The sequence below is a fragment of the Protomyctophum bolini genome, assembly GCF_963924005.1.
Source record: "Protomyctophum bolini genome assembly, chromosome: 10".
Taxonomy (NCBI): domain Eukaryota; kingdom Metazoa; phylum Chordata; class Actinopteri; order Myctophiformes; family Myctophidae; genus Protomyctophum; species Protomyctophum bolini.
In genome coordinates, this window is record NC_137871.1 from 46120555 (window position 1) to 46147250 (window position 26696).

General features: G+C 41.5%; 1 protein-coding gene and 1 long non-coding RNA gene across 2 annotated transcripts in view; one reads left to right on the plus strand and one right to left on the minus strand.

Moving 5' to 3' along the window:
* The window catches only part of LOC308323011, a 411264-nt gene that overhangs the window by 249598 nt on the left and 134970 nt on the right, over positions 1 to 26696 (minus strand). The gene's annotated exons all lie outside the window — the stretch shown is intronic.
* LOC308323026 (protein phosphatase Slingshot homolog 3) overlaps positions 8836 to 26696 on the plus strand; it is a 35453-nt gene continuing 17592 nt past the window's right edge. The window contains exons 1-10 of the mRNA XM_080774610.1: positions 8836 to 9015; positions 10023 to 10199; positions 14762 to 14799; positions 15893 to 16070; positions 19250 to 19365; positions 21783 to 21851; positions 22216 to 22281; positions 23504 to 23686; positions 23919 to 24012; positions 26512 to 26640. Coding sequence (XP_080630736.1) covers positions 10152 to 10199; positions 14762 to 14799; positions 15893 to 16070; positions 19250 to 19365; positions 21783 to 21851; positions 22216 to 22281; positions 23504 to 23686; positions 23919 to 24012; positions 26512 to 26640 — 921 coding nt within the window. The 5' untranslated portion in view covers positions 8836 to 9015; positions 10023 to 10151. The remainder of the gene's footprint in view (positions 9016 to 10022; positions 10200 to 14761; positions 14800 to 15892; positions 16071 to 19249; positions 19366 to 21782; positions 21852 to 22215; positions 22282 to 23503; positions 23687 to 23918; positions 24013 to 26511; positions 26641 to 26696) is intronic.

Sequence of the window (26696 nt, forward strand, 5' to 3'; positions counted from 1 at the left end):
ATGAAAAATTAAAAAAACGGTGGGTTATAGCCCATGTTTTTTGAAATTAAAAAAAAAAAAGTTAGCCTCGTTTCTCATCATTTTGGACCGTGGGCTATAGCCCATATCGTACGGCATACTATGGCACGCCGTTTTTCATCATTTTTGAGGATTTGAAAAAAATGAAAAATGAAAAAAACGGTGGGTTATAGCCCATGTTTTTTGAAATTTTGAAAAAAAAAGTTTGCCTCGTTTCTCATCATTTTGGACCGTGGGCTATAGCCCATATCGTACGGCATACTATGGCACGCCGTTTTTCATCATTTTTGAGGATTTAAAAAAAATGAAAAATGAAAAAAACGGTGGGTTATAGCCCATGTTTTTTGAAATTTTGAAAAAAAAAGTTTGCCTCGTTTCTCATCATTTTGGACCGTGGGCTATAGCCCATATCGTACGGCATACTATGGCACGCCGTTTTTCATCATTTTTGAGGATTTGAAAAAAATGAAAAATGAAAAAAACGGTGGGTTATAGCCCATGTTTTTTGAAATTTTGAAAAAAAAAAGTTAGCCTCGTTTCTCATCATTTTGGACCGTGGGCTATAGCCCATATCGTACGGCATACTATGGCACGCCGTTTTTCATCATTTTTGAGGATTTGAAAAAAATGAAAAATGAAAAAAACGGTGGGTTATAGCCCATGTTTTTTGAAATTTTGAAAAAAAAAGTTTGCCTCGTTTCTCATCATTTTGGACCGTGGGCTATAGCCCATATCGTACGGCATACTATAGCGCGCCGTTTTTCATCATTTTTGAGGATTTGAAAAAAATGAAAAATGAAAAAAACGGTGGGTTATAGCCCATGTTTTTTGAAATTTTGAAAAAAAAAGTTTGCCTCGTTTCTCATCATTTTGGACCGTGGGCTATAGCCCATATCGTACGGCATACTATGGCACGCCATTTTTCATTATTTTTGAGGATTTGAAAAAAATTAAAAATGAAAAAAACGATGGGTTATAGCCCATGTTTTTTGAAATTTTGAAAAAAAAAGTTAGCCTCGTTTCTCATCATTTTGGACCGTGGGCTATAGCCCATATCGTACGGCATACTATGGCACGCCGTTTTTCATCATTTTTGAGGATTTGAAAAAAATGAAAAATGAAAAAAACGGTGGGTTATAGCCCATGTTTTTTGAAATTTTGAAAAAAAAAAGTTAGCCTCGTTTCTCATCATTTTGGACCGTGGGCTATAGCCCATATCGTACGGCATACTATGGCACGGCGTTTTTCATCATTTTTGAGGATTTGAAAAAAATTTAAAATTTAAAAAACGGTGGGTTATAGCCCATGTTTTTTGAAATTTTGAAAAAAAAGTTAGCCTCGTTTCTCATCATTTTGGACCGTGGGCTATAGCCCATATCGTACGGCATACTATGGCACGCCGTTTTTCATTATTTTTGAGGATTTAAAAAAAATGAAAAATGAAAAAAACGATGGGTTATAGCCCATGTTTTTTGAAATTTTGAAAAAAAAAGTTAGCCTCGTTTCTCATCATTTTGGACCGTGGGCTATAGCCCATATCGTACGGCATACTATGGCACGCCGTTTTTCATCATTTTTGAGGATTTGAAAAAAATGAAAAATAAAAGAAACGGTGGGTTATAGCCCATGTTTTTTGAAATTTTGAAAAAAAAAAGTTAGCCTCGTTTCTCATCATTTTGGACCGTGGGCTATAGCCCATATCGTACGGCATACTATGGCACGCCGTTTTTCATTATTTTTGAGGATTTGAAAAAAATGAAAAATGAAAAAAACGGTGGGTTATAGCCCATGTTTTTTGAAATTTTGAAAAAAAAAGTTAGCCTCGTTTCTCATCATTTTGGACCGTGGGCTATAGCCCATATCGTACGGCATACTATGGCACGCCGTTTTTCATCATTTTTGAGGACTTGAAAAAAATGAAAAATGAAAAAAACGGTGGGTTATAGCCCATGTTTTTTGAAATTTTGAAAAAAAAAGTTAGCCTCGTTTCTCATCATTTTGGACCGTGGGCTATAGCCCATATCGTACGGCATACTATGGCACGCCGTTTTTCATCATTTTTGAGGATTTGAAAAAAATGAAAAATGAAAAAAAACGGTGGGTTATAGCCCATGTTTTTAGAAATTTTGAAAAAAAAAGTTTGCCTCGTTTCTCATCATTTTGGACCGTGGGCTATAGCCCATATCGTACGGCATACTATGGCACGCCGTTTTTCATCATTTTTGAGGATTTGAAAAAAATGAAAAATGAAAAAAACGGTGGGTTATAGCCCATGTTTTTTGAAATTTTGAAAAAAAAAGTTTGCCTCGTTTCTCATCATTTTGGACCGTGGGCTATAGCCCATATCGTACGGCATACTATGGCACGCCGTTTTTCATCATTTTTGAGGATTTGAAAAAAATGAAAAATGAAAAAAACGGTGGGTTATAGCCCATGTTTTTTGAAATTTTGAAAAAAAAAGTTTGCCTCGTTTCTCATCATTTTGGACCGTGGGCTATAGCCCATATCGTACGGCATACTATGGCACGCCGTTTTTCATCATTTTTGAGGACTTGAAAAAAATGAAAAATGAAAAAAACGGTGGGTTATAGCCCATGTTTTTTGAAATTTTGAAAAAAAAAGTTTGCCTCGTTTCTCATCATTTTGGACCGTGGGCTATAGCCCATATCGTACGGCATACTATGGCACGCCGTTTTTCATCATTTTTGAGGACTTGAAAAAAATGAAAAATGAAAAAAACGGTGGGTTATAGCCCATGTTTTTTGAAATTTTGAAAAAAAAAGTTAGCCTCGTTTCTCATCATTTTGGACCGTGGGCTATAGCCCATATCGTACGGCATACTATGGCACGCCGTTTTTCATCATTTTTGAGGATTTGAAAAAAATGAAAAATGAAAAAAACGGTGGGTTATAGCCCATGTTTTTAGAAATTTTGAAAAAAAAAGTTTGCCTCGTTTCTCATCATTTTGGACCGTGGGCTATAGCCCATATCGTACGGCATACTATGGCACGCCGTTTTTCATCATTTTTGAGGATTTGAAAAAAATGAAAAATGAAAAAAACGGTGGGTTATAGCCCATGTTTTTTGAAATTTTGAAAAAAAAAGTTTGCCTCGTTTCTCATCATTTTGGACCGTGGGCTATAGCCCATATCGTACGGCATACTATGGCACGCCGTTTTTCATCATTTTTGAGGATTTGAAAAAAATGAAAAATGAAAAAAACGGTGGGTTATAGCCCATGTTTTTTGAAATTTTGAAAAAAAAAGTTTGCCTCGTTTCTCATCATTTTGGACCGTGGGCTATAGCCCATATCGTACGGCATACTATGGCACGCCGTTTTTCATCATTTTTGAGGACTTGAAAAAAATGAAAAATGAAAAAAACGGTGGGTTATAGCCCATGTTTTTTGAAATTTTGAAAAAAAAAGTTTGCCTCGTTTCTCATCATTTTGGACCGTGGGCTATAGCCCATATCGTACGGCATACTATGGCACGCCGTTTTTCATCATTTTTGAGGACTTGAAAAAAATGAAAAATGATAAAAACGGTGGGTTATAGCCCATGTTTTTTGAAATTTTGAAAAAAAAAGTTAGCCTCGTTTCTCATCATTTTGGACCGTGGGCTATAGCCCATATCGTACGGCATACTATGGCACGCCGTTTTTCATCATTTTTGAGGATTTGAAAAAAATGAAAAATGAAAAAAACGGTGGGTTATAGCCCATGTTTTTAGAAATTTTGAAAAAAAAAGTTTGCCTCGTTTCTCATCATTTTGGACCGTGGGCTATAGCCCATATCGTACGGCATACTATGGCACGCCGTTTTTCATCATTTTTGAGGATTTGAAAAAAATGAAAAATGAAAAAAACGGTGGGTTATAGCCCATGTTTTTTGAAATTTTGAAAAAAAAAGTTTGCCTCGTTTCTCATCATTTTGGACCGTGGGCTATAGCCCATATCGTACGGCATACTATGGCACGCCGTTTTTCATCATTTTTGAGGATTTGAAAAAAATGAAAAATGAAAAAAACGGTGGGTTATAGCCCATGTTTTTTGAAATTTTGAAAAAAAAAGTTTGCCTCGTTTCTCATCATTTTGGACCGTGGGCTATAGCCCATATCGTACGGCATACTATGGCACGCCGTTTTTCATCATTTTTGAGGACTTGAAAAAAATGAAAAATGAAAAAAACGGTGGGTTATAGCCCATGTTTTTTGAAATTTTGAAAAAAAAAGTTTGCCTCGTTTCTCATCATTTTGGACCGTGGGCTATAGCCCATATCGTACGGCATACTATGGCACGCCGTTTTTCATCATTTTTGAGGACTTGAAAAAAATGAAAAATGAAAAAAACGGTGGGTTATAGCCCATGTTTTTTGAAATTTTGAAAAAAAAAGTTTGCCTCGTTTCTCATCATTTTGGACCGTGGGCTATAGCCCATATCGTACGGCATACTATGGCACGCCGTTTTTCATCATTTTTGAGGATTTGAAAAAAATGAAAAATGAAAAAAAACGGTGGGTTATAGCCCATGTTTTTTGAAATTTTGAAAAAAAAAGTTAGCCTCGTTTCTCATCATTTTGGACCGTGGGCTATAGCCCATATCGTACGGCATACTATGGCACGCCGTTTTTCATCATTTTTGAGGATTTGAAAAACATTAAAAATTAAAAAAACGGTGGGTTATAGCCCATGTTTTTTGAAATTTTGAAAAAAAAAGTGAGCCTCGTTTCTCATCATTTTGGACCGTGGGCTATAGCCCATATCGTACGGCATACTATGGCACGCCGTTTTTCATTATTTTGAGGATTTGAAAAAAATGAAAAATTAAAAAAACGGTGGGTTATAGCCCATGTTTTTTGAAATTTTGAAAAAAAAGGTTAGCCTCGTTTCTCATCATTTTGGACCGTGGGCTATAGCCCATATCGTACGGCATACTATGGCACGCCGTTTTTCATCATTTTTGAGGATTTGAAAAAAATGAAAAATGAAAAAAACGGTGGGTTATAGCCCATGTTTTTTGAAATTATGAAAAAAAAAGTTAGCCTCGTTTCTCATCATTTTGGACCGTGGGCTATAGCCCATATCGTACGGCATACTATGGCACGCCGTTTTTCATCATTTTTGAGGATTTGAAAAAAATTAAAAATTAAAAAAACGGTGGGTTATAGCCCATGTTTTTTGAAATTTTGAAAAAAAAAGTTAGCCTCGTTTCTCATCATTTTGGACCGTGGGCTATAGCCCATATCGTACGGCATACTATGGCACGCCGTTTTTCATCATTTTTGAGGATTTGAAAAAAATGAAAAATGAAAAAAACGGTGGGTTATAGCCCATGTTTTTTGAAATTTTGAAAAAAAAAGTTAGCCTCGTTTCTCATCATTTTGGACCGTGGGCTATAGCCCATATCGTACGGCATACTATGGCACGCCGTTTTTCATCATTTTTGAGGATTTGAAAAAAAGAAAAAAGAAAAAAAACGGTGGGTTATAGCCCATGTTTTTTTAAATTTTGAAAAAAAAAGTTAGCCTCGTTTCTCATCATTTTGGACCGTGGGCTATAGCCCATATCGTACGGCATACTATGGCACGCCGTTTTTCATCATTTTTGAGGATTTGAAAAAAATGAAAAATTAAAAAAACGGTGGGTTATAGCCCATGTTTTTTGAAATTTTGAAAAAAAAAGTTAGCCTCGTTTCTCATCATTTTGGACCGTGGGCTATAGCCCATATCGTATGGCATATTATGGCACGCCGTTTTTCATTATTTTGAGGATTTGAAAAAAATGAAAAATGAAAAAAACGGTGGGTTATAGCCCATGTTTTTTGAAATTTTGAAAAAAAAGGTTAGCCTCGTTTCTCATCATTTTGGACCGTGGGCTATAGCCCATATCGTACGGCATACTATGGCACGCCGTTTTTCATCATTTTTGAGGATTTGAAAAAAATGAAAAATTAAAAAAACGGTGGGTTATAGCCCATGTTTTTTGAAATTATGAAAAAAAAAGTTAGCCTCGTTTCTCATCATTTTGGACCGTGGGCTATAGCCCATATCGTACGGCATACTATGGCACGCCGTTTTTCATCATTTTTGAGGATTTGAAAAAAAAGAAAAATGAAAAAAACGGTGGGTTATAGCCCATGTTTTTTTAAATTTTGAAAAAAAAAGTTAGCCTCGTTTCTCATCATTTTGGACCGTGGGCTATAGCCCATATCGTACGGCATACTATGGCACGCCGTTTTTCATCATTTTTGAGGATTTGAAAAAAATGAAAAATGAAAAAAACGGTGGGTTATAGCCCATGTTTTTTTAAATTTTGAAAAAAAAAGTTAGCCTCGTTTCTCATCATTTTGGACCGTGGGCTATAGCCCATATCGTACGGCATACTATGGCACGCCGTTTTTCATCATTTTTGAGGATTTGAAAAAAATGAAAAATGAAAAAAACGGTGGGTTATAGCCCATGTTTTTTGAAATTTTGAAAAAAAAAGTTAGCCTCGTTTCTCATCATTTTGGACCGTGGGCTATAGCCCATATCGTACAAAACACACGGACATTTACATTATAGTTGGGGCCCTTAGGGAGATTTTAGGGTATGTTCGTTCACTTTTGTCTAAAAGCGCCAAATTTGGCACAGGTGTAGCTCAGGGCATACTTAAATGATTTGGCTAGGGCGCCCGCGCCGGTGACCTTTGGGGTCGCCACAGCGGCTGATCCAATATGGCCGCCACCTGAACACGCTTTTGCCTCTACATTTGAACCAGATGAGCTACAAATCCAAACTTGGTGTCTAATTCATGTTTTTTGACAATTAGAAATATGATGGAAAAATCATCTTTATGATTGGGTGTGTCTGGACACCTAATTAGCATATTTCCAAGATGGCGGCCATGTAAAAATTAGGTGTACCTTAACTTTTGATACTTTTGGCAAACTATTTTAGGTTTTTTGAGCATCAGAAACCTACTGGAATGATCAGATTTATGATTAAATGTATCTAGAGCACTTTAACTTCCATATTAACAACATGGCCATTATCCACCAAAATGTATTGCACATATATTTTCACACAGATAGAATGTAAAGCTGTATCTTACAGATATATTTCATTGTAACATTAGTAAAAGTAGAGAAAGTCAGTGCTACCCCCCCCCCTGTAACATAGGTTTCTGTTTCAACAGAAACAGAAACCTAAAAGTAGAGAAAGTCAGTGTCTGTCCGTCCCCCTTGTAATATAGGTTTCTGTTTACACTGTGCGATACAGGTTTAAAGTTTGCATTTTCAGTTGAGTGCTATAGCGCCACCCTTTGGCTTCACATCCTCCCCATCAGATGGCGTGATCGGAAATTGGGGCTAATCGCCATTTTCAAATGATCGTAATCTGCTCCGGAGCCAAAAAAAAGAAAAACACTGTACGGTATAGAGGGCTCTACCATTATTGCCAAGTTTTCCCCCACCGCCCCCCCCCCCTTTTCCCCTCACTGTATATGTATCCTTTCCCTTTTTGCTTCCTACATGATGAATTCCTGTTCTGTTCTGTACTGTCAGGTAAATCAGATAAAATAAACAGGGAATCATGTTAATAATTAAGGACGTTTCCTTTAAGGAACTCCTGTGTTCCTTATACGGTCATGTTCACTTTTCTCTGCAGAGAAAGGAGGACGAGCCTATCGGAGTGGTGCGTGACGTCACTGGTTTCATCCTATCCCTTCTTTAATGTTTAAGGTGACCTTTGGCATCAGTTCCATTCATATCTGGTCCAGGGCGGATACGGAAATGGTCCGTGTGTGGCAGTTGAAAACTTATCGGATACGGTAGGCGGGCTTTAGACCGGATGTGAGCAGCGAACAGCCAATAGGAACTCTCACATCTCCCTGACTGTTGCCATGTCCGTTTATTATAAGCGACTTTGTGCTTGTTTTCTGTAATGTTGATTGATTTGATTGATTGATTGAAATATTTATTAACAGTTTGCAGAATTACAGTACATTTCAAGCACAAACTCAATACAAAGACTGTTAACTGTGAGTGGACGACCCAATTAAGCTTTACACTTGTTTACAACAGGGTCCACCATGTTCAATTCATCAAAACATTTATAGACGTACAAATAGACACTTCTTTATAGCCAAAGAACAGAACAGGAATTCATCATAAAGGAGGTAAAAAGGGAAAATAAATATATACAGTGAGGGGGGAAATGCGGGGGTGGGGGGTATTCTGATTTTTAATGACTGTTGGTAGGGCGTTCCACATTTTGGTGGCATAGGAGCGAAAATAATGTAGTCCCTTGTTTGTTCCGGGTTGTCATGGCGTTGCACTCCCTCTAGTGTTGTGGGTGTAGTTCTGTATTTTCCTGTATTTGTTTTAATGAAAAGGGTGAACCCAGTTGTAATGTCCATTCTACATACCGTGAAATATAATGAAATGTACCTATTCTACATACTGTGAAATATAATGAAATGTACCCATTCTACATACTGTGAAATATAATGAAATGTACCCATTCTACATACTGTGAAATATAATGAAATGTACCCATTCTACATACTGTGAAATATAATGAAATGCACCCATTCTACATACTGTGAAATATAATGAAATGTACCCATTCTAAATAATGTGAAATATAATGAAATGTACCCAATGTACCCAATGTGTTGTCTTCAGAGTTAGACCCACATATGTAAATATTGTATGCCAGGGACGATATATAAATCATTTTTTATTGGAAATAGTTTTCTTAGGCCTGGTTTACTCGTTTTCCCTCGCAAAACCTGGCAACCCTGGCGTCGCCAGTGCGCATGTGCAGAGAGGAGTGTCTCCTCGTAGTAAAACAAACTCCTTCTGGAGAAGAACGAAAGCTCCCTAAACTATAGAACTACAACTACATTAAAACCTTTAAAACTAAAACTACAGTAAAACATGTTTACGTCGTTAAAGTTAAAGTATGTGTGTGTGTGAAGGCAGAGGAGGAAGATTCAGCTGAACAACAACAACAAGGTGAGAGAAAATGTAGCGACGTTTTCATTTCCTCATAATAACATAATTAACATATTTATATTTTATACATAATACCATGAATATATAACCTTACATAATAATAACATAACCACAGAACTACATTACGTTACATCATCATCATATAAAATGTTACTGTAGTAGCGACGTCTCTGCTCCATTTCCTGAAAACATTTACAAACAACAAAACAACATTCTTTGACATAATTATATTACTAATATAATTTGCATCCTAGTCACGTGACAGTCATATTTCAGGGATAGTTTTATCCGTGGTGTCAATGTTTAGTGAATAAATACAATATATAATATAATATAATAATGTTTAGTGAATACTTAGAATATAGCACAACAACATTCTTTTACATGATCATTATTATTATGATTATATGATAAAGGCTGGTGTTGCCTCCATGGTGTGTGTGTGTGTGTGTGTGTGTGTGTGTGTGTGCGTGCGCGACTGTGTGTGCGCGTGTGTTTGTATTTCTATTTATTTCTTGTTCTTTGGACTCCTGTTGCTTTTTTCACCTTGTTGCATTTTCACATCAAGGTCCATTATTTATTAATTCAGCTTCTGAGCCACGGACCACCATTTGATGACATTTAGCCTCTCAGACCCATTTGAGCCACGGAACCACCATCTGATGACATTTAGCCTCTCAGACCCATTTGAGCCACGGACCACCATCTGATGACATTTAGCCTCTCAGATCCATTTGAGCCACGGACCACCATTTGATGACATTTAGTCTGACCTTCACCTGAAGCTGATGGTGTTTCTTCTCCAGACTCGAGCCAGTCTTGTCAGTCATGGCTGACGTTGCTATGTTGATTCTTATTTCCTTTGTGGAGCTGCCATCCCCCCCCCCCCCCCCCCCATCCTCACTCACATCAGACCCGACGTATTTGAAATATTATATATATTTTGTATCATTTAATATCATAATTGATATTCATCTAATTCGTCTGTGTTCTCCAAATCATTTCAGAGAGCTGACACTCCTACAGTACGAACCAACGCTGACGACTCTGCAGCTCTGCCAACCCTCATCCAACCCTCATCCAACCTTCATCCAACCTTCATCCAACCGCATCCAAACCCATCCAACAGGAGGTCGATGGCTCTGTTGACTCTCCGCCGAACTCCTTCCATTGCCAGCGCTCCTGTAAGTCCACACGTGCACATTTAACGTCTTTATTTGCGTTCACATTTTACAAGAAATTCTTGAACACAAACAATTTACAGACGCTCTTAATCCAGAGCGACTTACATTAAGCAAGAACAAAAGCATGGGAATACATCACATAAAGACATTTATCATGAAACATGCGTAGCTAAGAAAGTAACAGTGGAATATCTATAATGAAACTATACACAACTATACAACTATACACAAACAATTGTGGATGCGCCTTCTGTGGCGACTGACGATTATTGCAGACACTAGAACAGAAATTTGCCGATGCCTGATCAGCTCTCGGCTTATTGGGCATGCCTGCAATCTGCAAATGTATGGACATTACAGATGCTTCCAAATATGAACACAAGTAGTTTACATCTGTAGCCAAGCTGTATAATAGCATCCTTAAGACTTAAGCACCTTGGTAAGGAATGCCTCTTCCAGACTGTGGTCAAATGTACATGCCACTTCTAAAATGGTCACTTCTCCTCTACTGTCCTCATCAACAACAATATCTGGTGTATTAGCTGTGACATCTGAAAAGGCATCAGTTTCATTATTGTGCATGAACATGGCAGTTGAAACACGTGAGTGCTTATACATTTTGGCAGATGATGAAACATATGAACTTATGTCCTAATAGGTCAACAATTATGTTGTGCCTAGCAATGTACATTCCTTTAGTTTATATACATAGCAGCCATTAAGAATATGTGTTTCTGTAAGTGGAGTGTGGTCACGGTGCAGACAATTACAATTTAGGCATTTAGCAGACGCTCTTAATCCAGAGCGATTTACATTAAGCAAGAACAAAAAAGCATGGGAATACATCCCATAAAAACATTTATCATGAAACATGCGTAAGCTAAGAAAGTAATATCTATATAATGAAACTATACATATAAACTACTATGCTTTACATATGTACTATGACGTGCTATGACTACATACAATGCAATTATAGTGCTGTCTTCATAACATGCTATAAGTCTGTGTCAAATGCTATCTAAGTCAGTGCTATGGGCCATGATGGAGTCTCAGACTACGGCGGAAGATTGGGAGTGATGCTGCAGTTCTGACTGCAATGGGAAGTGCATTCCACAGTTTTGGAGCCAGAAGGGAGAAGAGTTTGGGACGTGTGGAGCGTTGTTGTCCCGGCGTTTTTAGTGAGGGTACTTCCAGCTTCCCTGCGTTGGCTGATCTGAGTGCGCGGGAGGGTTTGTAGGGTTCAATCATACTTGCAAGATATGGGGGAGCCATACCTTTGGTTGCTTTGAATGCCAGCATCAGAGTTTTGTATTCTGTGCGGGCAGCGACCGGGAGCCAGTGGAGGGAGCGGAGCAGGGGGGAGACATGTGAGAATTTTGGCTGGTTGAAGACCAAGCGAGCTGCGGCATTTTGGATCAGCTGGAGAGGCTTAAATGCACATGCTGGTAGGCCAGTAAGGAGGGAGTTACAATAGTCGAGTTTTGACAAGACTGTTGTCTGGATTAGGAGCTGGGCTGATTCCTGGGTGAGGAACGGTCTAATTCGTCGTATGTTATAGAGTGTGAACCTACAATGAGGAGGAAACGTGTTAGGGTACCACAGAGAGAGATGGAGTCTGGTTGGAAGGACCTGTAATCTGGCTTTGACTCTAAAGGTGACTAATATCCTCATCAACTGCATCATTCTTGAATATTGTATGAGATACGGTGTGTTCTGCAAGCTAGCTTCCCCTGTAGTTTTAAACCAGTCCAATGTTGTAACATTACAAGGTACCTCCGTGCATTGGTGGTGATATATGGTGTTCTGTACAGTAGTCCTTATACCTCAGAAACTGCTACAGATTCAGAGTCGGGTCGAACCCAGCACAGAGATACTCCAGTTCTCACACAGAGGTCATTGAGGTCAGGCCAATCTGAACCCAACCCAGTAGCACGTGAGTCCATTTTAAGGTTGGGCTTTCTTCTGAACCCCAAGAAACCTGCCTCGCCCTCCGCTGCCAGCGGCACTTTACGCCGGTTTCATATCTAGAAACGGAGAAGATTGAGCAAGTTCCCCCGACAGTCATCACTAACATGTTTAACATGTTTATCAAGTGAGCCAGCCTTGTGGCGTTGTATAACCCCCCCAGCCTTGTGGCGTTGTATAACCCCCCCAGCCTTGTGGCGTTATCTATCAAACCCACCATCCTGTTTGGACTGGAAAATAATGTCTGTATAATGACATACTTGCCATAGTGGTTGCAACTGTATTAACTGATTGCCAGAGTCCCGTGGTGGGAGTTCTGCTCTGGTTCTGATTGGCTGAGTCCCGTGGTGGGAGTTCTGCTCTGGTTCTGATTGGCTGAGTCCCGTGGTGGGAGTCCTGCTCTGGTTTTGGTAATGTTGTGGGGGGCACTGGGGGGGGGGGGGGGCACGCAGTAAAGGTAAATTAATCCACAAAACTAACGTTATTTGTATTGTTGACCTATTTCAAAAGTATTAGTGCAACTTTTCGTTATTTTTTTACCCCTCTCACACGGAACTATGTTTTTTGTGTCCATATCACTACGCCCAAAATATAGTTCCATGTGATAGAGGGGTCAAAGTTGAACGAAAGTCGCGCTAATATTTTAGAAATAGGACCCCCATATAGTATTTTAATGCATTCCCATAATAAATAGTATATTAAATGCACTCCCATAACAACAGTGATCATATTTTATCCCCAGCCCTCTTCAATTTATATATGGACGGCCTGTCAATGCAGATGGGGGGGTGCAGAACAGGTGATTAATCATTTTATGTACGCGGATGACCTTGCCATACTTTCCCCAAGTAGCAGTGGGTTCCAACAGCTACTCAATATTTGTACCAATTACGGTATTGACTTTGATATTCAGTATAATGCCAAGAAGAGCACGATACTCTGATATGTAGAACTAAAGAAGATCTGGAACTTAAGTTTCCTGCCTTTCATCTGTCTGGTCAAATTATGGGTGTGTGAGTCCAAAATTACAAAATACTGTATCTTGGGCAACATATTGTTGCAGGCGAAGAGACAGAAGAGGAAACTGCGTGAAGCAGCCCCCACTCCTGTGCCAGGCCCCTCTCGTTTTGTCTGCACCAACTGCGCTAAAGACTGCCACTCCGGAGCAGGGCTGTCCAGCCACAGACTGCCACTCCGGAGCAGGGCTGTCCAGCCACTCCGGAGCAGGGCTGTCCAGCCACTCCGGAGCAGGGCTGTCCAGCCACTCCGGAGCAGGGCTGTCCAGCCACAGACTGCCACTCTGGAGCAGGGCTGTCCAGCCACAGACTGCCACTCTGGAGCAGGGCTGTCCAGCCACAGACTGCCACTCCGGAGCAGGGCTGTCCAGCCACTCTGGAGCGGGGCTGTCCAGCCACAGACTGCCACTCTGGAGCAGGGCTGTCCAGCCACAGACTGCCACTCTGGAGCAGGGCTGTCCAGCCACAGCCCTCGCTGCAAGAATGCATGACCACTCAGGCGCAATCCATCGTCATCACTGACGGACGGATGCCTATGAGAGGATGAAGAGGACATGTTTAGACAGAGGAGAATGCTATACGTACAAGCCAACATGTTGGTCCGTAAATTTCACCATTGTACTACGGATATTAAGGTAAACCTCTTTAAGAGCTTATTGCACCCCTCTCTACACAGCTCCACTGTGGGTGAAGTACAAGAAGGAGAGCTTACGCAAACTGCAAGTAGCCTATAATGACTGTCTTCCTATCCTGTTAAGAAAACCCAGGAGCACTAGAGCCAGTGGGCTTTTCTGTTCATTGGGGTCTCACTACTTTCATGGCTCTGTTGAGGAACTTGACATTTAAATTCATGAGCAGGCTGGATCGCTCACTGAATGGACTCATTGGACAGATGACAGACCCAGGCCGTAGCTCTGTATGGTACACTTCTACCATCAGAGGACACTGAATGGACAGATGACAGACCCAGGCCGTAGTTCTGTAAGGTACACTTCTACCATCAGAGGACACTGAATGGACTCATTGGACAGATGACAGACCCAGGCCGTAGTTCTGTAAGGTACACTTCTACCATCAGAGGACACTGAATGGACTCATTGGACAGATGACAGACCCAGGCCGTAGTTCTGTAAGGTACACTTCTACCATCAGAGGACACTGAATGGACAGATGACAGACCCAGGCCGTAGTTCTGTAAGGTACACTTCTACCATCAGAGGACACTGAATGGACTCATTGGACAGAGGACAGACCCAGGCCGTAGTTCTGTAAGGTACACTTCTACCATCAGAGGACACTGAATGGACTCATTGGACAGTTGACAGACCCAGGCCGTAGCTCTGTAAGGTACACTTCTACCATCAGAGGACACTGGCATGAGTGCCTCGCCTAGAGTAGTAACCTGTGGGGCTGGGTAAATGTACTGTATTCTTTGTATTCTCGTATATGTGATGTACTGTCTTTACTTGTGGGCCACGAGCCTGTAATAAAGTTTATATATAGAGCTATTTAAACTAATCTTATTTAAAATGTAATTTTACTGATGAGTCTCTTGTTTGTTTATTTATTAACTTTTAGGATGAGGACATTCGAAGCAGAGGAAGACTTCAGAAAAGGTAAATCTTGGTTCTAATTAGCTGGTGTGTGTGTGTCTGTGTCTGTGTCTGTGTCTGTGTGTGTGTGTGTGTGTGTGTGTGTGTGCGCGTGTGCATGTGTGTGTGTGTGTGTGTGCGCGTGTGCATGTGTGTGTGTGTGTGTGTGTGTGTGCGCGCGTGTTCCATCTTGTCTGCCGGGTGCGGTCGTTAAAGAATCCACCTCAGAATCAAGGTTGCCAGGTCTGCTTTTTTACAAAGACTTTTGGCTTGTTTTTTTGGCGGAGAAAATGTTTGTTTTAAAAGCGCGGTGGCTTTATGGCCAAATGTAACAACATTTATTTGATGTATAGAGCGTCGCAGTCCCTCCCCCTTTCAGAACGACGAGTGGCCCAGGAAATGAATCCCAATGCATTTTTCCCATAGGCATTTCAAAACGTATTTATTTAAAGACCTTTTAAGCGTCGTACGAAGCCAACTCTTGTCGTGACAAATCATGACAACACACACAATTCTTCGGGCCAAACAAAGAATTAGAAAGTAGAAAAAAACGGCAGGTTACAACACTTTTCTTTGTTGTTTTTCCTTCTTTGTAATTATTTGTTTGGTCCAAAATATTGTGTGTGTTGTCATGATTCGTCACGACAAGAGTTGGCTTCGTACGACGCTTTAAAAGGTCTTTAAATAAATACGTTTTGAAATGCCTATAGGAAAAATGCATTGGGATTCATTTCCTGGGCCACTCGTCGTTCTGAAAGGGGGAGGGACTGCGACGCTCTATATCCCATAATTATTATGAACCTACATATGGATAGTAATTATAATGATGTATATCCCATAATTATTATGAACCTACATATGGATAGTAATTATAATGATGTATATCCCATAATTATTATGAACCTACATATGGATAGTAATTATAATGATGGGGGGGTAGAGTGGCCGGATGGGAACCACAAGGTTCCCGGTTGGATCCCTGTGGGCTCCCAAAGTGTATTGTATTGTATGAACTCGCTGCAGGTTTAAATGAAGTGTAATTAACCCATTTTGGTGTGTGTGTGTGTGTGTGTGTGCGTGTGTGTGTGTGTGTGTGTGTGTGTGTGTGCGCACACAGGGAGAGCTTCGCTCTGGTAAAGGGGGCGGTCCTTCTCCTGGAGGACGATGAGAGGGAGGAGGAGTCACACGAGGCGTCGGCCAATCAGAAGCAGGAGGGCGGGGCTTCATGTGACACACGCCGCAGACACGTGCACGCCATGGTGTCACTGCTGAGACCCCAGGAGAGCATTAAGCTGGTACGCACACACACACACACACACACACACCGCACGCACACACGCACACACACCACGCACACCCTCATGTTTCTATATCAGTGGTTCTCACAGGGTTAAACCCTGTGTTTCTATATCAGTGGTTCTCACAGGGTTAAACCCTGTGTTTCTATATCAGTGGTTCTGTGTATATATATATATCACATACAGGCCGTGTTAACCTTAGAGCAGGGGTATTCAATTAGATTAGGCAGGGGGCCACAACTGTAGAATGATGGTGTTTGGGGGGCCGCACAGCATGCGCGCCAATTTGCATTTTGTGCTCAAACAAAGATGTATGTATATATATATATATATATATATATAATACTAATCACAGTAATGAGCATGATCGTATATGTCTAGTTTACATACCACATTATTATTTATTTTATTGTCTCCAGATTTAGGAGAATGTTTCTTAAGGTGAAACCTCATCTGAACATTTTAAAATAAATGCTAATAAAGTAGCATAATGAAGTTTATATTGACCTACAATAAAATGCACCACTTTTCCACCAATATTTCGTATATTTATTTGATTATTATATTAAGTATGGAGAACAAGCATTTCAATCCATAGTAGAGTCCATAGTAGAGAGCACATTCAGCCAGTGTGCTGTTGTAAAATAAGCAAACATCAACATATTAACCATGACTTCTTTATTATTATTTGTGCATTATATCAAAACGTTGGGTAGCAAAACAATGACATTGAAATTAGTGGAGGAATAGAAGTCCATTTGAAATGCAAAGTCCTCTTTCTCTACAATAGACGAATTCTCTTGTAAACAAGTGTAATGCTTAATTGGGTCGTCCACTCACATTTAGCAGTCTTTGTATTGAGTTTGTGCTTGAACTGTACTGTAATTCTGCAAACTGTTAAAATAAATATTTCAATCAATCAAAAAAGACCAAATTAATGCAGGCTACAGTCCCAAACACTGATTCCTGGCTTAAAAGCAAATGAGGTCAGAATTGGCCCCAATTGGCCCTATAGAAATCCGTCTAAATTGCAATGTCCTCTCAGTCTTCTCTATCAACACATGAGTTTGACAATAATTATGTGCAATACAAAACGCAATAATAATAATTATTATTATTAACAATACGAATACAGGCCTGGGAATAATCAAAGGCAATCCTAGAAGCCTGTCTTAAATGTAAAGAAAGTTGTTTGCAAAGGAGGCTAACAAACATTGACAAGCACGCACACTCCAAACATTTCAAAATAAATAAATAAAATAAAAACTACCCTAGTGCAAAATATCTATCGAACAGATTAACATTAATTAACAAGGTGCAAATAGCATTGGTTCAATGCATCATTACAAACAAATGAAACAGCTACCATTCTGAGGTAATGCAAAACTTTTATCAAACAGATTGACAAATATGCATTGTATTTCCCAATTCCCATACAATGCTAATTTCTTTTAAATAAAATTCGAAGCTGCCTTCTGAACTGAAGTAGCGCAAACAGTGTCTTGTTGTGATGATCAATTATTCCCGCTGTTCATCACTCATTGCCAAAATAAAAATAAAAATAGATTTACCTGACGTGACAATTCAGTGTGAGAAGTGACATTTACGAGACATTGCCAGCTTGTTGAATACAGGTTGGTGGGAGGTCAAGCCACGTGATGCAAAGCCACGTTGTTTTCCAACCATAGATGTGCAGCCATCAGTAACCAGGAGGTTAATCTTACCTAGAACCAAGACACGCTCTTCAGAAAAAGCCCTGACTGCAGTGTACATGTTCAGCAAGTAATGTAGAAAAACAGTCCTCAAACAGTACCTCCACCCTTCCACCTCCCGTTGTGTCAGAGAGTGGAACTTGCTTCATACGATTAAGTATTTCTTCTTTGATTTTCTCTTCTGCAAAAAGTTCTGTAACCATCTCAATGGCACCCTCCTTCACCTTCTCGGCATCCAGGAATGGTTTTCTTTTTTTAGCCAAAGAAAACATCACTCGTAGCGAAGCAGCAGTTGCCCTTTCTTGGGCTGTAGCAGCGGTTGTAATGGTACGGGTGGATGACTCGTAAGACTTTTTTAGTGTTTCTATTTTACTACGTCTAGTTGCGCTCGCAGGTGGGTATTCTGCATTGAATTTATGATATGATATGAACTTTATTTGTATAGCGCTTTTCAAAACATAGTTCCAAAGTGCTGCACAGAACAGGATTAAAAACAAGAAGAAAAAGACAGTAACACAATTATAATGGCAAACAAAACAATATCAAGCATGTATGTACAAATTAGTTAATTAAGTAGTTAAAAAATACTCTGTATAAAGATGAGTTTTTAGACGAGACTTAAAAATGGGGACGGATGGGGCTACACTAATGTGCACTGGCAGTGCATTCCACAGTTTGGGAGCTCGAGCGGAAAAGGCCCGGTTACCCCGGGTAACTAGATTGGTATGGGGGACAGCCAGGAGAGCCTTATCCGAGGATCTAAGGGTACGCACGGAGTTAGGGAGGGATAGCATCTCAATATCAATTTAGCAGCATGCACGCCAAAATGTCGCCTAATGTTATCAACTTTGCAGACTGCAACGGCTCTTTGACATAATAAACATACAGGTTTGGCATTGGCGTGCGTTGGTAAAATAAATATGTAGTCGTCTGTCCATTTCGGGTTGAATAGGCGATTTTCATCAGCAACAACTTTCCGCCGTTTCTCTCCACTCATTTTGTGAAAAACAGGTAAACCATCGAGTTGCACCGGGCCGCTCTGCACACGTCTTCCGGGGAATGTGTGGAATGACCCAATACAATAAGTTCAATTCCGGTTCAAAGATGCCCTGGCTTAATTCTATTGAATGATAATTGATAAATGTACCTACTTAATTCTGCCCCAAACACATGAACGTGCTGGTCCGTTGACTATCATTGTGCACGTTCACGACGGACGGACGCACGCGCGTGCGTGCGCGTTCGTTCGTGCGCATTCGTTCGTGCGCGTTCAACGGCAGCGCGTTCATGTGTTTGGGGCCAATCCATCCCAGAATGCACTCTGTTCCTATCCGGAAGGAGGAGTGAAATCGCCTCATGCGCTTTAGAGCAACTTAATGCAAGTGGATGGAAGGAGAACTCGGATGTCTTCTCTATTCATATATACTCTAAGGTGTTAACCTGTATCTCTGCTGCCCCCTGCAGGCCGTGCAGCTGGAGTCCGTTAACCCCGGCAGGGTCAGATATCTGATCGTAGTGTCGACGCTGAGCAACAAACTGGAGAGCATCCTGTTAGGAATGGACTTCCCTTCTGGAGACAGGTGTGTGTGTGTGTGTGTGTGTGTGTGTGTGTGTGTGTGTGTGTGTGAGAAAAAGGCGCAGCGGTGGTAATCAGTGGTACAAATCTAAAACCGACAAGCCCCCATCCTTTTCACTAATGCAAAAACCCATCAGAGTGTATTCAAGACATGAAACTTATCAATACCTGGGGCATAAATGTAATGTTGCAGGCCACTGGGAAGAGCAAGTCAGAGAACTGTATGATGACTACTCTGTCAGACTGGACTTGATCGACTCCTCCCCCCTCCCTATCCGAATGAAATTGCAGGCAATCAGAGAATTAGCACTCGCCAAAATTCAACATCTATTCTCGAACATCCATTTGCCACAGAACACCCTTACAGAACTGAATAACAAGGCAGTGCGCTTGGTGAGGGGCTGGTTCTGTCTCAATACTCACTCCACCCGTGCCATACTGTTTCAGCCCATCAGAGATGGCGGTCTGGGTGTACCGAATATTGAATGGGTTTACACTGCCACCAGAACCAGTCACCTTATAAATATGCTCAACAGCGACGACCCCACGGTCAGGGAAATGGCTCGTGAGTCACTCATTCAACACATGCAGCGACGTAAAGTACATCCGCGCTGGAGAATGAGACGCAGTTCCTTGGATTCAAGACTAAGGCGAATGGTAAATTGGACATTAAAGCCGCTGGATTCGGTGTGCGGTCCGACTGGATGGATCTTAATGATCTATGCCAGCGATCAGGATTACAGTTAAAGTGGGCGGCGCCTGATACAACAACTGCTGCACTCAACAACAGCATCATCATAGATCCGTGTGTCCGTGCATGTGCGACCTACGAGCAGGACGGTGCGCACCATGAACTGTCAATCAAATCCGCGACCGCAAGAGCCACCATTCTAGGAATGAAGCGATCAGAAAGTGCACAACACTGGACCAGTCTGAGGCTGCAGGGACAATTGGCTCTTCTTCCCTTTGCAAACCACTCATTATCACACTCTATACTGTCAAATAACACCATAGGTGAGGACATTCTCATTTTCACTATTAAAGCCCGTTTACAGGTGTTGCCGACCAAGTTCAACTTGGCAACCTGGTACCCATCAGCACACGACCCACACTGCATCCTACATCCAGTACCACATGACAAAGAAACAGTCGCACACATCTTAAATGGTTGCAGCCACTATAAAGGACTGTACATTGCCAGACATGACCGTCTGGTGGACCTGGTCTCAGACAAGATCAGACGAGTACAGGACAGGACAACAAGAATGTATAAACACAGCACTGTAAAAATAGACTGGTTTGATCACAATGACACGCATGTCAATTCACTACAAAATATTCCAAATACCCCAGATATTGTGTTCATCAATGAAATTAGAAAAACTGTCACTATATTTGAAATATGCTGCCCATTTGATTTGTATATGGACACTTGTTTTATATCCAAACTTATGAAATATCAGCTTCTGGTGGAACGTATTATGGCCTTGGGATATAACTGTCAACTTATTGTCCTTGTATTTGGAAGTCTGGGCCATGTCCATAAACTTGTGCTCAGGGGTCTGCAATTGGGTGGATTGCTAAAAACAAATGCAAAAAAAGCTGGCTAAATACTGTTCTGTCTCGGCTACTATGGGCAGTCTGTCTGTCTGGAGAAGGCATTTCATTTATCCCTAGGTGGCTTAAAAAACCCCAAAACAAACATCCTGTCTAGTAGTATCAAGTATATAGTATGTCAACAATGTGCTATATATATATTATTTTTTTTCTCTTCTTTTCCCTCTGTGTGTTAAGCATGTGCAGCAGCTTGGTTGGACCATATAATGTATAACCTTATTCTGACCAGTGTTTGGGTCTATTCTGTACACGCCACTTGTGCAGATCCAAATAAAATAATTAAAGTGTGTGTGTGTGTGTGTGTGTGTGTGTGTGTGTGTGTGTGTGTGTGTGTGTGTGTGTGTGTGTGTGTGTGTGTGTGTGTGTTAGAGCTGGGATCGGGCTTTATGTGTATATGTTGTCTGCAGTGATCAGGTGTATTGATTAGTATTGTCTGCAGTGATCAGGTGTATTGATTAGTATATGTTGTCTACAGTGATCAGGTGTATTGATTAGTATATGTTGTCTACAGTGATCAGGTGTATTGATTAGTATATGTTGTCTACAGTGATCAGGTGTATTGATTAGTATATGTTGTCTAAAGTGATCAGGTGTATTGATTAGTATATGTTGTCTGCAGTGATCAGGTGTATTGATTAGTATAATATGTTGTCTACAGTGATCAGGTGTATTGATTAGTATATGTTGTCTGCAGTGATCAGGTGTATTGATTAGTATATGTTGTCTGCAGTGATCAGGTGTATTGATTAGTATATGTTGTCTGCAGTGATCAGGTGTATTGATTAGTATATGTTGTGTTTTCAGTGATGAGTGCACCATCGGTCTGGTAGTTCCCATATGGAGCGACACACAGGTCTACCTCGATGGAGACGGGTAAGAACACACACACACACACACGCACGCACGCACGCACGCACGCACGCGCACGCACACACACTCCTAATCTAGGGAGCTCTCTGTGGTGTTGACCTCCTATGATAAAACTATCATAGGTCTATCCCTAGACCTGAATCACCACAACATATTAAACACTGTAGAGTCCCTAGACCTGAATCACCACAACATATTAAACACTGTAGAGTCCCTAAACACTGTAGAGTCCCTAGACCTGAATCACCAGAACGTGTTTTGAGCGGAGCTATCTCCTCCTACGCCCAGCTTTGTGTTCTGTGTGTTCCCCATAGCGATGATTTGATCTCTCTCTCTCTCTCTCTCTCTCTCTCTCTCTCTCTCTCAGAGGGTTCAGTGTGACCTCAGCAGAAGAGACCAGAATCTTCAAGCCTGTTTCTATGCAGACGATGTGGTGAGTTTAATAATAATAATAATAATTATTATTATAATAATGATAACTAGAACTGCACTCTGTCGAGTGCCCACTTGCGCCTTGCACTAGTGCGCTGTAGCGGTTTGTCAGGGTGTCAGTCAGAGCTGGTGTCAGGGTGTCAGTCAGAGCTGGTGTCAGGGTGTCAGTCAGAGCTGGTGTCAGGGTGTCAGTCAGAGCTGGTGTCAGGGTGTCAGTCAGAGCTGGTGTCAGTCAGAGCTGGTGTCAGGGTGTGAGTCAGAGCTGGTGTCAGGGTGTCAGTCAGAGCTGGTGTCAGTCAGAGCTGGTGTCAGGGTGTCAGTCAGAGCTGGTGTCAGGGTGTCAGTCAGAGCTGGTGTCAGTCAGAGCTGGTGTCAATCAGAGCTGGTGTCAGGGTGTCAGTCAGAGCTGGTGTCAGGGTGTCAGTCAGAGCTGGTGTCAGTCAGAGCTGGTGTCAGTCAGAGCTGGTGTCAGTCAGAGCTGGTGTCAGTCAGAGCTGGTGTCAGGGTGTCAGTCAGAGCTGGTGTCAGGGTGTCAGTCATCGTCCATGCTTTCATCTCCTCCCGCCTCGACTATTGTAATGGACTCTACATCACCCTCAGCTCCTCCTCAATCCATAAACTTCAACTGGTACAGAATACAGCTGCCAGGATTCTCACAAACACACCGCAGATCTCACATTACTCCCGTGCTCGCTGCACTCCATTGGTTGCCCGTCAAATCCAGGATCAATTTCATAAATATCTTAATAATAACATATAAGGCATTACACGGACTGGCTCAACTACTGCATGCAAAGCCAAACAGACGTTCTCTCAGGTCCTCTGATAAAGGCCTTCTGTCTATCCCTACAACCAGACTCAAAACAAAAGGGTGACCGACCGTGCATTTGCAGTGGTTGCCCCCACTTTGTGGAATGCCCTGCCCCTTGAGCTAAAGAATGCAGAGTCTGTCGAGCTGTGAAAGGTCTGATCTATAGAAGGTCTGCATGGTGTCATAGTGTTATAATGTGGTCTTGTAGGTCTGTTCTGCAGGCCCTCCATGGATGCTGTGAGCGAGCGGTGAAAGGTCTGATCTATAGAAGGTCTGCATGGTGTCATAGTGTTATAATGTGGTCTTGTAGGTCTGTTCTGCAGGCCCTCCATGGATGCTGTGAGCGAGCAGTGAAAGGTCTGATCTATAGAAGGTCTGCATGGTGTCATAGTGTTATAATGTGGTCTTGTAGGTCTGTTCTGCAGGCCCTCCATGGATGCTGTGAGCGAGCGGTGAACGGCTCCATCATCCCAGGCTGTGGTCTGGACTGGCTGACTCACTACCTCCCCCTGGTGGAGTCCGACCGTCTCTGCCTCAACGAGTGGGGAGCCATGAACGACCTGGAGTCTGTCCGCCGCGACAGCGGATCACAGAGGTGTGTGTGTGTGTGTGTGTGTGTGTGTGTGTGTGTGTGTTAAATGGCTGAATAGTTTAAACGTCTCTGTGTAGATATTGTATTAAATAGTATTGTTTGTATTCATTACCAGCTCGTCAGGCAGGCTGTCTAATTACCATATTTAATTACAGCTCGTCAGGCAGGCTGTCTAATTACCATATTTAATTACACCTCGTCAGGCAGGCTGTCTAATTACCATATTTAATTACAGCTCGTCAGACCGGCTGAGCAAAGAGATGCTGATTAAGGATCATCTGAGAGACATCATGAGGACTGAAGACCTGGAGAACCTGACCTCTAAGATGGTAACCTTTCACCTTTCACCCCTAACCCTATATATATATGAGGACTGAAGACCTGGAGAACCTGACCTCTAAGATGGTAACCTTTCACCTTTCACCCCTAACCCTATATATATATATGAGGACTGAAGACCTGGAGAACCTGACCTCTAAGATGGTAACCTTTCACCTTTCACCCCTAACCCTATATATATATGAGGACTGAAGACCTGGAGAACCTGACCTCTAAGATGGTAACCTTTCACCTTTCACCCCTAACCCTATATATATATATGAGGACTGAAGACCTGGAGAACCTGACCTCTAAGATGGTAACCTTTCACCTTTCACCCCTAACCCCTAACCCAGGGGTGGGCAATTATTTTTCCCAAGGGGCCAAATGAGAAACAGAAAATATTTTGGAGGGCCGGGCCAAAAGGCAGAACTTAATTATGCATGATATCAATTTTATTTCTATATAAAAAGCAGTAAATGGCATCGTTTTGCAAAGCAATGGTAAACAAAATGTGAAACAGTTGACTCAAATTATAGGCAGAGTGACTATTTTACATCATGATGTACAATAAGAGCACCCCTCACTTCACATGGGTGGGATTTTTTTACCTTCTACTTGCAGGCTTGAGACGTTTCCTTTCCCAGTTAAAAACTATGTTTTTGTTTAAGTTACAAGTCCTGTAAATACTAGCATTTTCTTTTAACAATGAGAACATTAGAGGTAGCTCTCTTAATAGTTCCATTCGAAGGACACTGGAGGTGCCACTTTCACAACCCATGGTGAGCTGCTTACTATCGAGAGATGAGTGTTAAGTCACGACCATTAAACAACAACGTTCTGAAAACAATAATAAGCCAACCAGTAATGGTATTGTTGAGACTTGGCAGCCTGGCAGGCGCTGTATGTTGACGTGTGCACGTTCGTTCTGCCAGATTTACTTTGTGGTTCAACGGTACGTCGATCGACTCGTGTGCCGAAAACAGACGATCCACAAGCTCACGACGCATCGCCCAAGCTTTCTGAACTTCAGAAGCATGCCACATTCTGGGCGCAACAACGCCATACGGCAGCATCTTAAAACATCTTAACTTTATTGGCGAGGCGGGTTAAATAAAGCAATGAAGCATAATGGGATTTAACTTGTCCTCCTGCAAGGAAGTTTGGTAATCAAAGCATGCGCCTACCGTGTTGTGGAGCTGCATGCTTCATGGCTATTTGCATTCACCGACGTAGTCAACAATAAATCCAAAAAGCCGACATTTTCGCATATGAGGGGGGTGAAGGAAGAAAGACAGGTTCTCAATCACACGCAATTCACGTGCACAGTTGACGTGCAGATTGCGTGCAGTGAGAATACATGGGCTTCAAAATAAAAGCAATGCGGTTTTAGTCCACCCATAAGGTAATTAGAAAGTATGTTTTATTTTCGGATTATCTTTCACAGGCCGGTCAGAGTCAGCCGGCGGGCCGTATTTGGCCCGCGGGCCGTACAATGCCCAGGTCTGCCCTAACCAGTGCTCCATGGTGAATTAGTATTGTAACGTTCTCCTCGGCTTTGACTGCTTCAGTTCAGACACAACATGGACATGTTATATATTATTATTATTATTATTATTATTATTATTATTATTATTATTATATCAGCTACAGTAGACTACTGACTTACTAAGCTACACAGTCTGATACGCAGAAGGATGTCGGACAACTCAACCTCGACGTGGTGGAAGGAGGTGGTGGAGGGACAGATCCGTTGCTCATTATGCAGGATGGGCCGCTGACTGATCTGTAACCAGCCAGGTCGGTCATTCCATTCACGCTGCGCAACGCACACGCTTTTGTAAAGAGGTGCTTTAAAGCAAGGGTTGTTTTTGATAGACATCAATCCGTCCACTCCATGTGCGTGCCGTGCGCGCGTGCACTCTTTGTGTGCACGGCTGCACGCTGTTTCACCCGCGTTTGGTTAAAAGTTAGGTTTGAACATTACAAACAAACTTTCCAAATAATAACTTTAGTATTCAACGTGTCGGGGTCTGCTATCCTGCTGCGTTCGCTCAGCACAGAGCAGCGACACAGGGGATAGATCTTTAAATGGACGCCGCATTGAGCCTCGACTAGTTGTCAGCTTGTAGATCTGCTCTTTTTTGGCGAACGACACCGCCGTACTACAGAAATATAAATGTAGGTATTATGTATAGAACCGCGACTATAGAATGTGCACCTGCTGTATCAGAGCCATAATAATAATAATAATAATTATGATGTATCAGAGCCTTGTCTTGATCACGATTGAACGGTCAAATTCTGTAGTCGCCTAGTCGCACTGTCGAGATCTATGTATCTGATGTGTCATGTTTTATAGGTCAGGATAGGCTTCGACATGCGGCCATATAAGGATCTATATATCTAATGTTTAATGTTTTATAGGTCCGTTCGTCACTGGAGGACAGGATAGGCTTCGACATGCGACCATATAAGGATCTATATATCTAATGTTTAATGTTTTATAGGTCCGTTCGTCACTGGAGGACAGGATAGGCTTCGACATGCGACCATATAAGGAGTACATCGATAACGAGATGATGGTGGTGATGGCACAGATGGACAAACCCTCCAAGATATTTGACTTCCTGTATCTGGTGAGTTAACCCATTCATTACCAGATATATTTCTGGCTGCGTTTAGCCAGATAAAA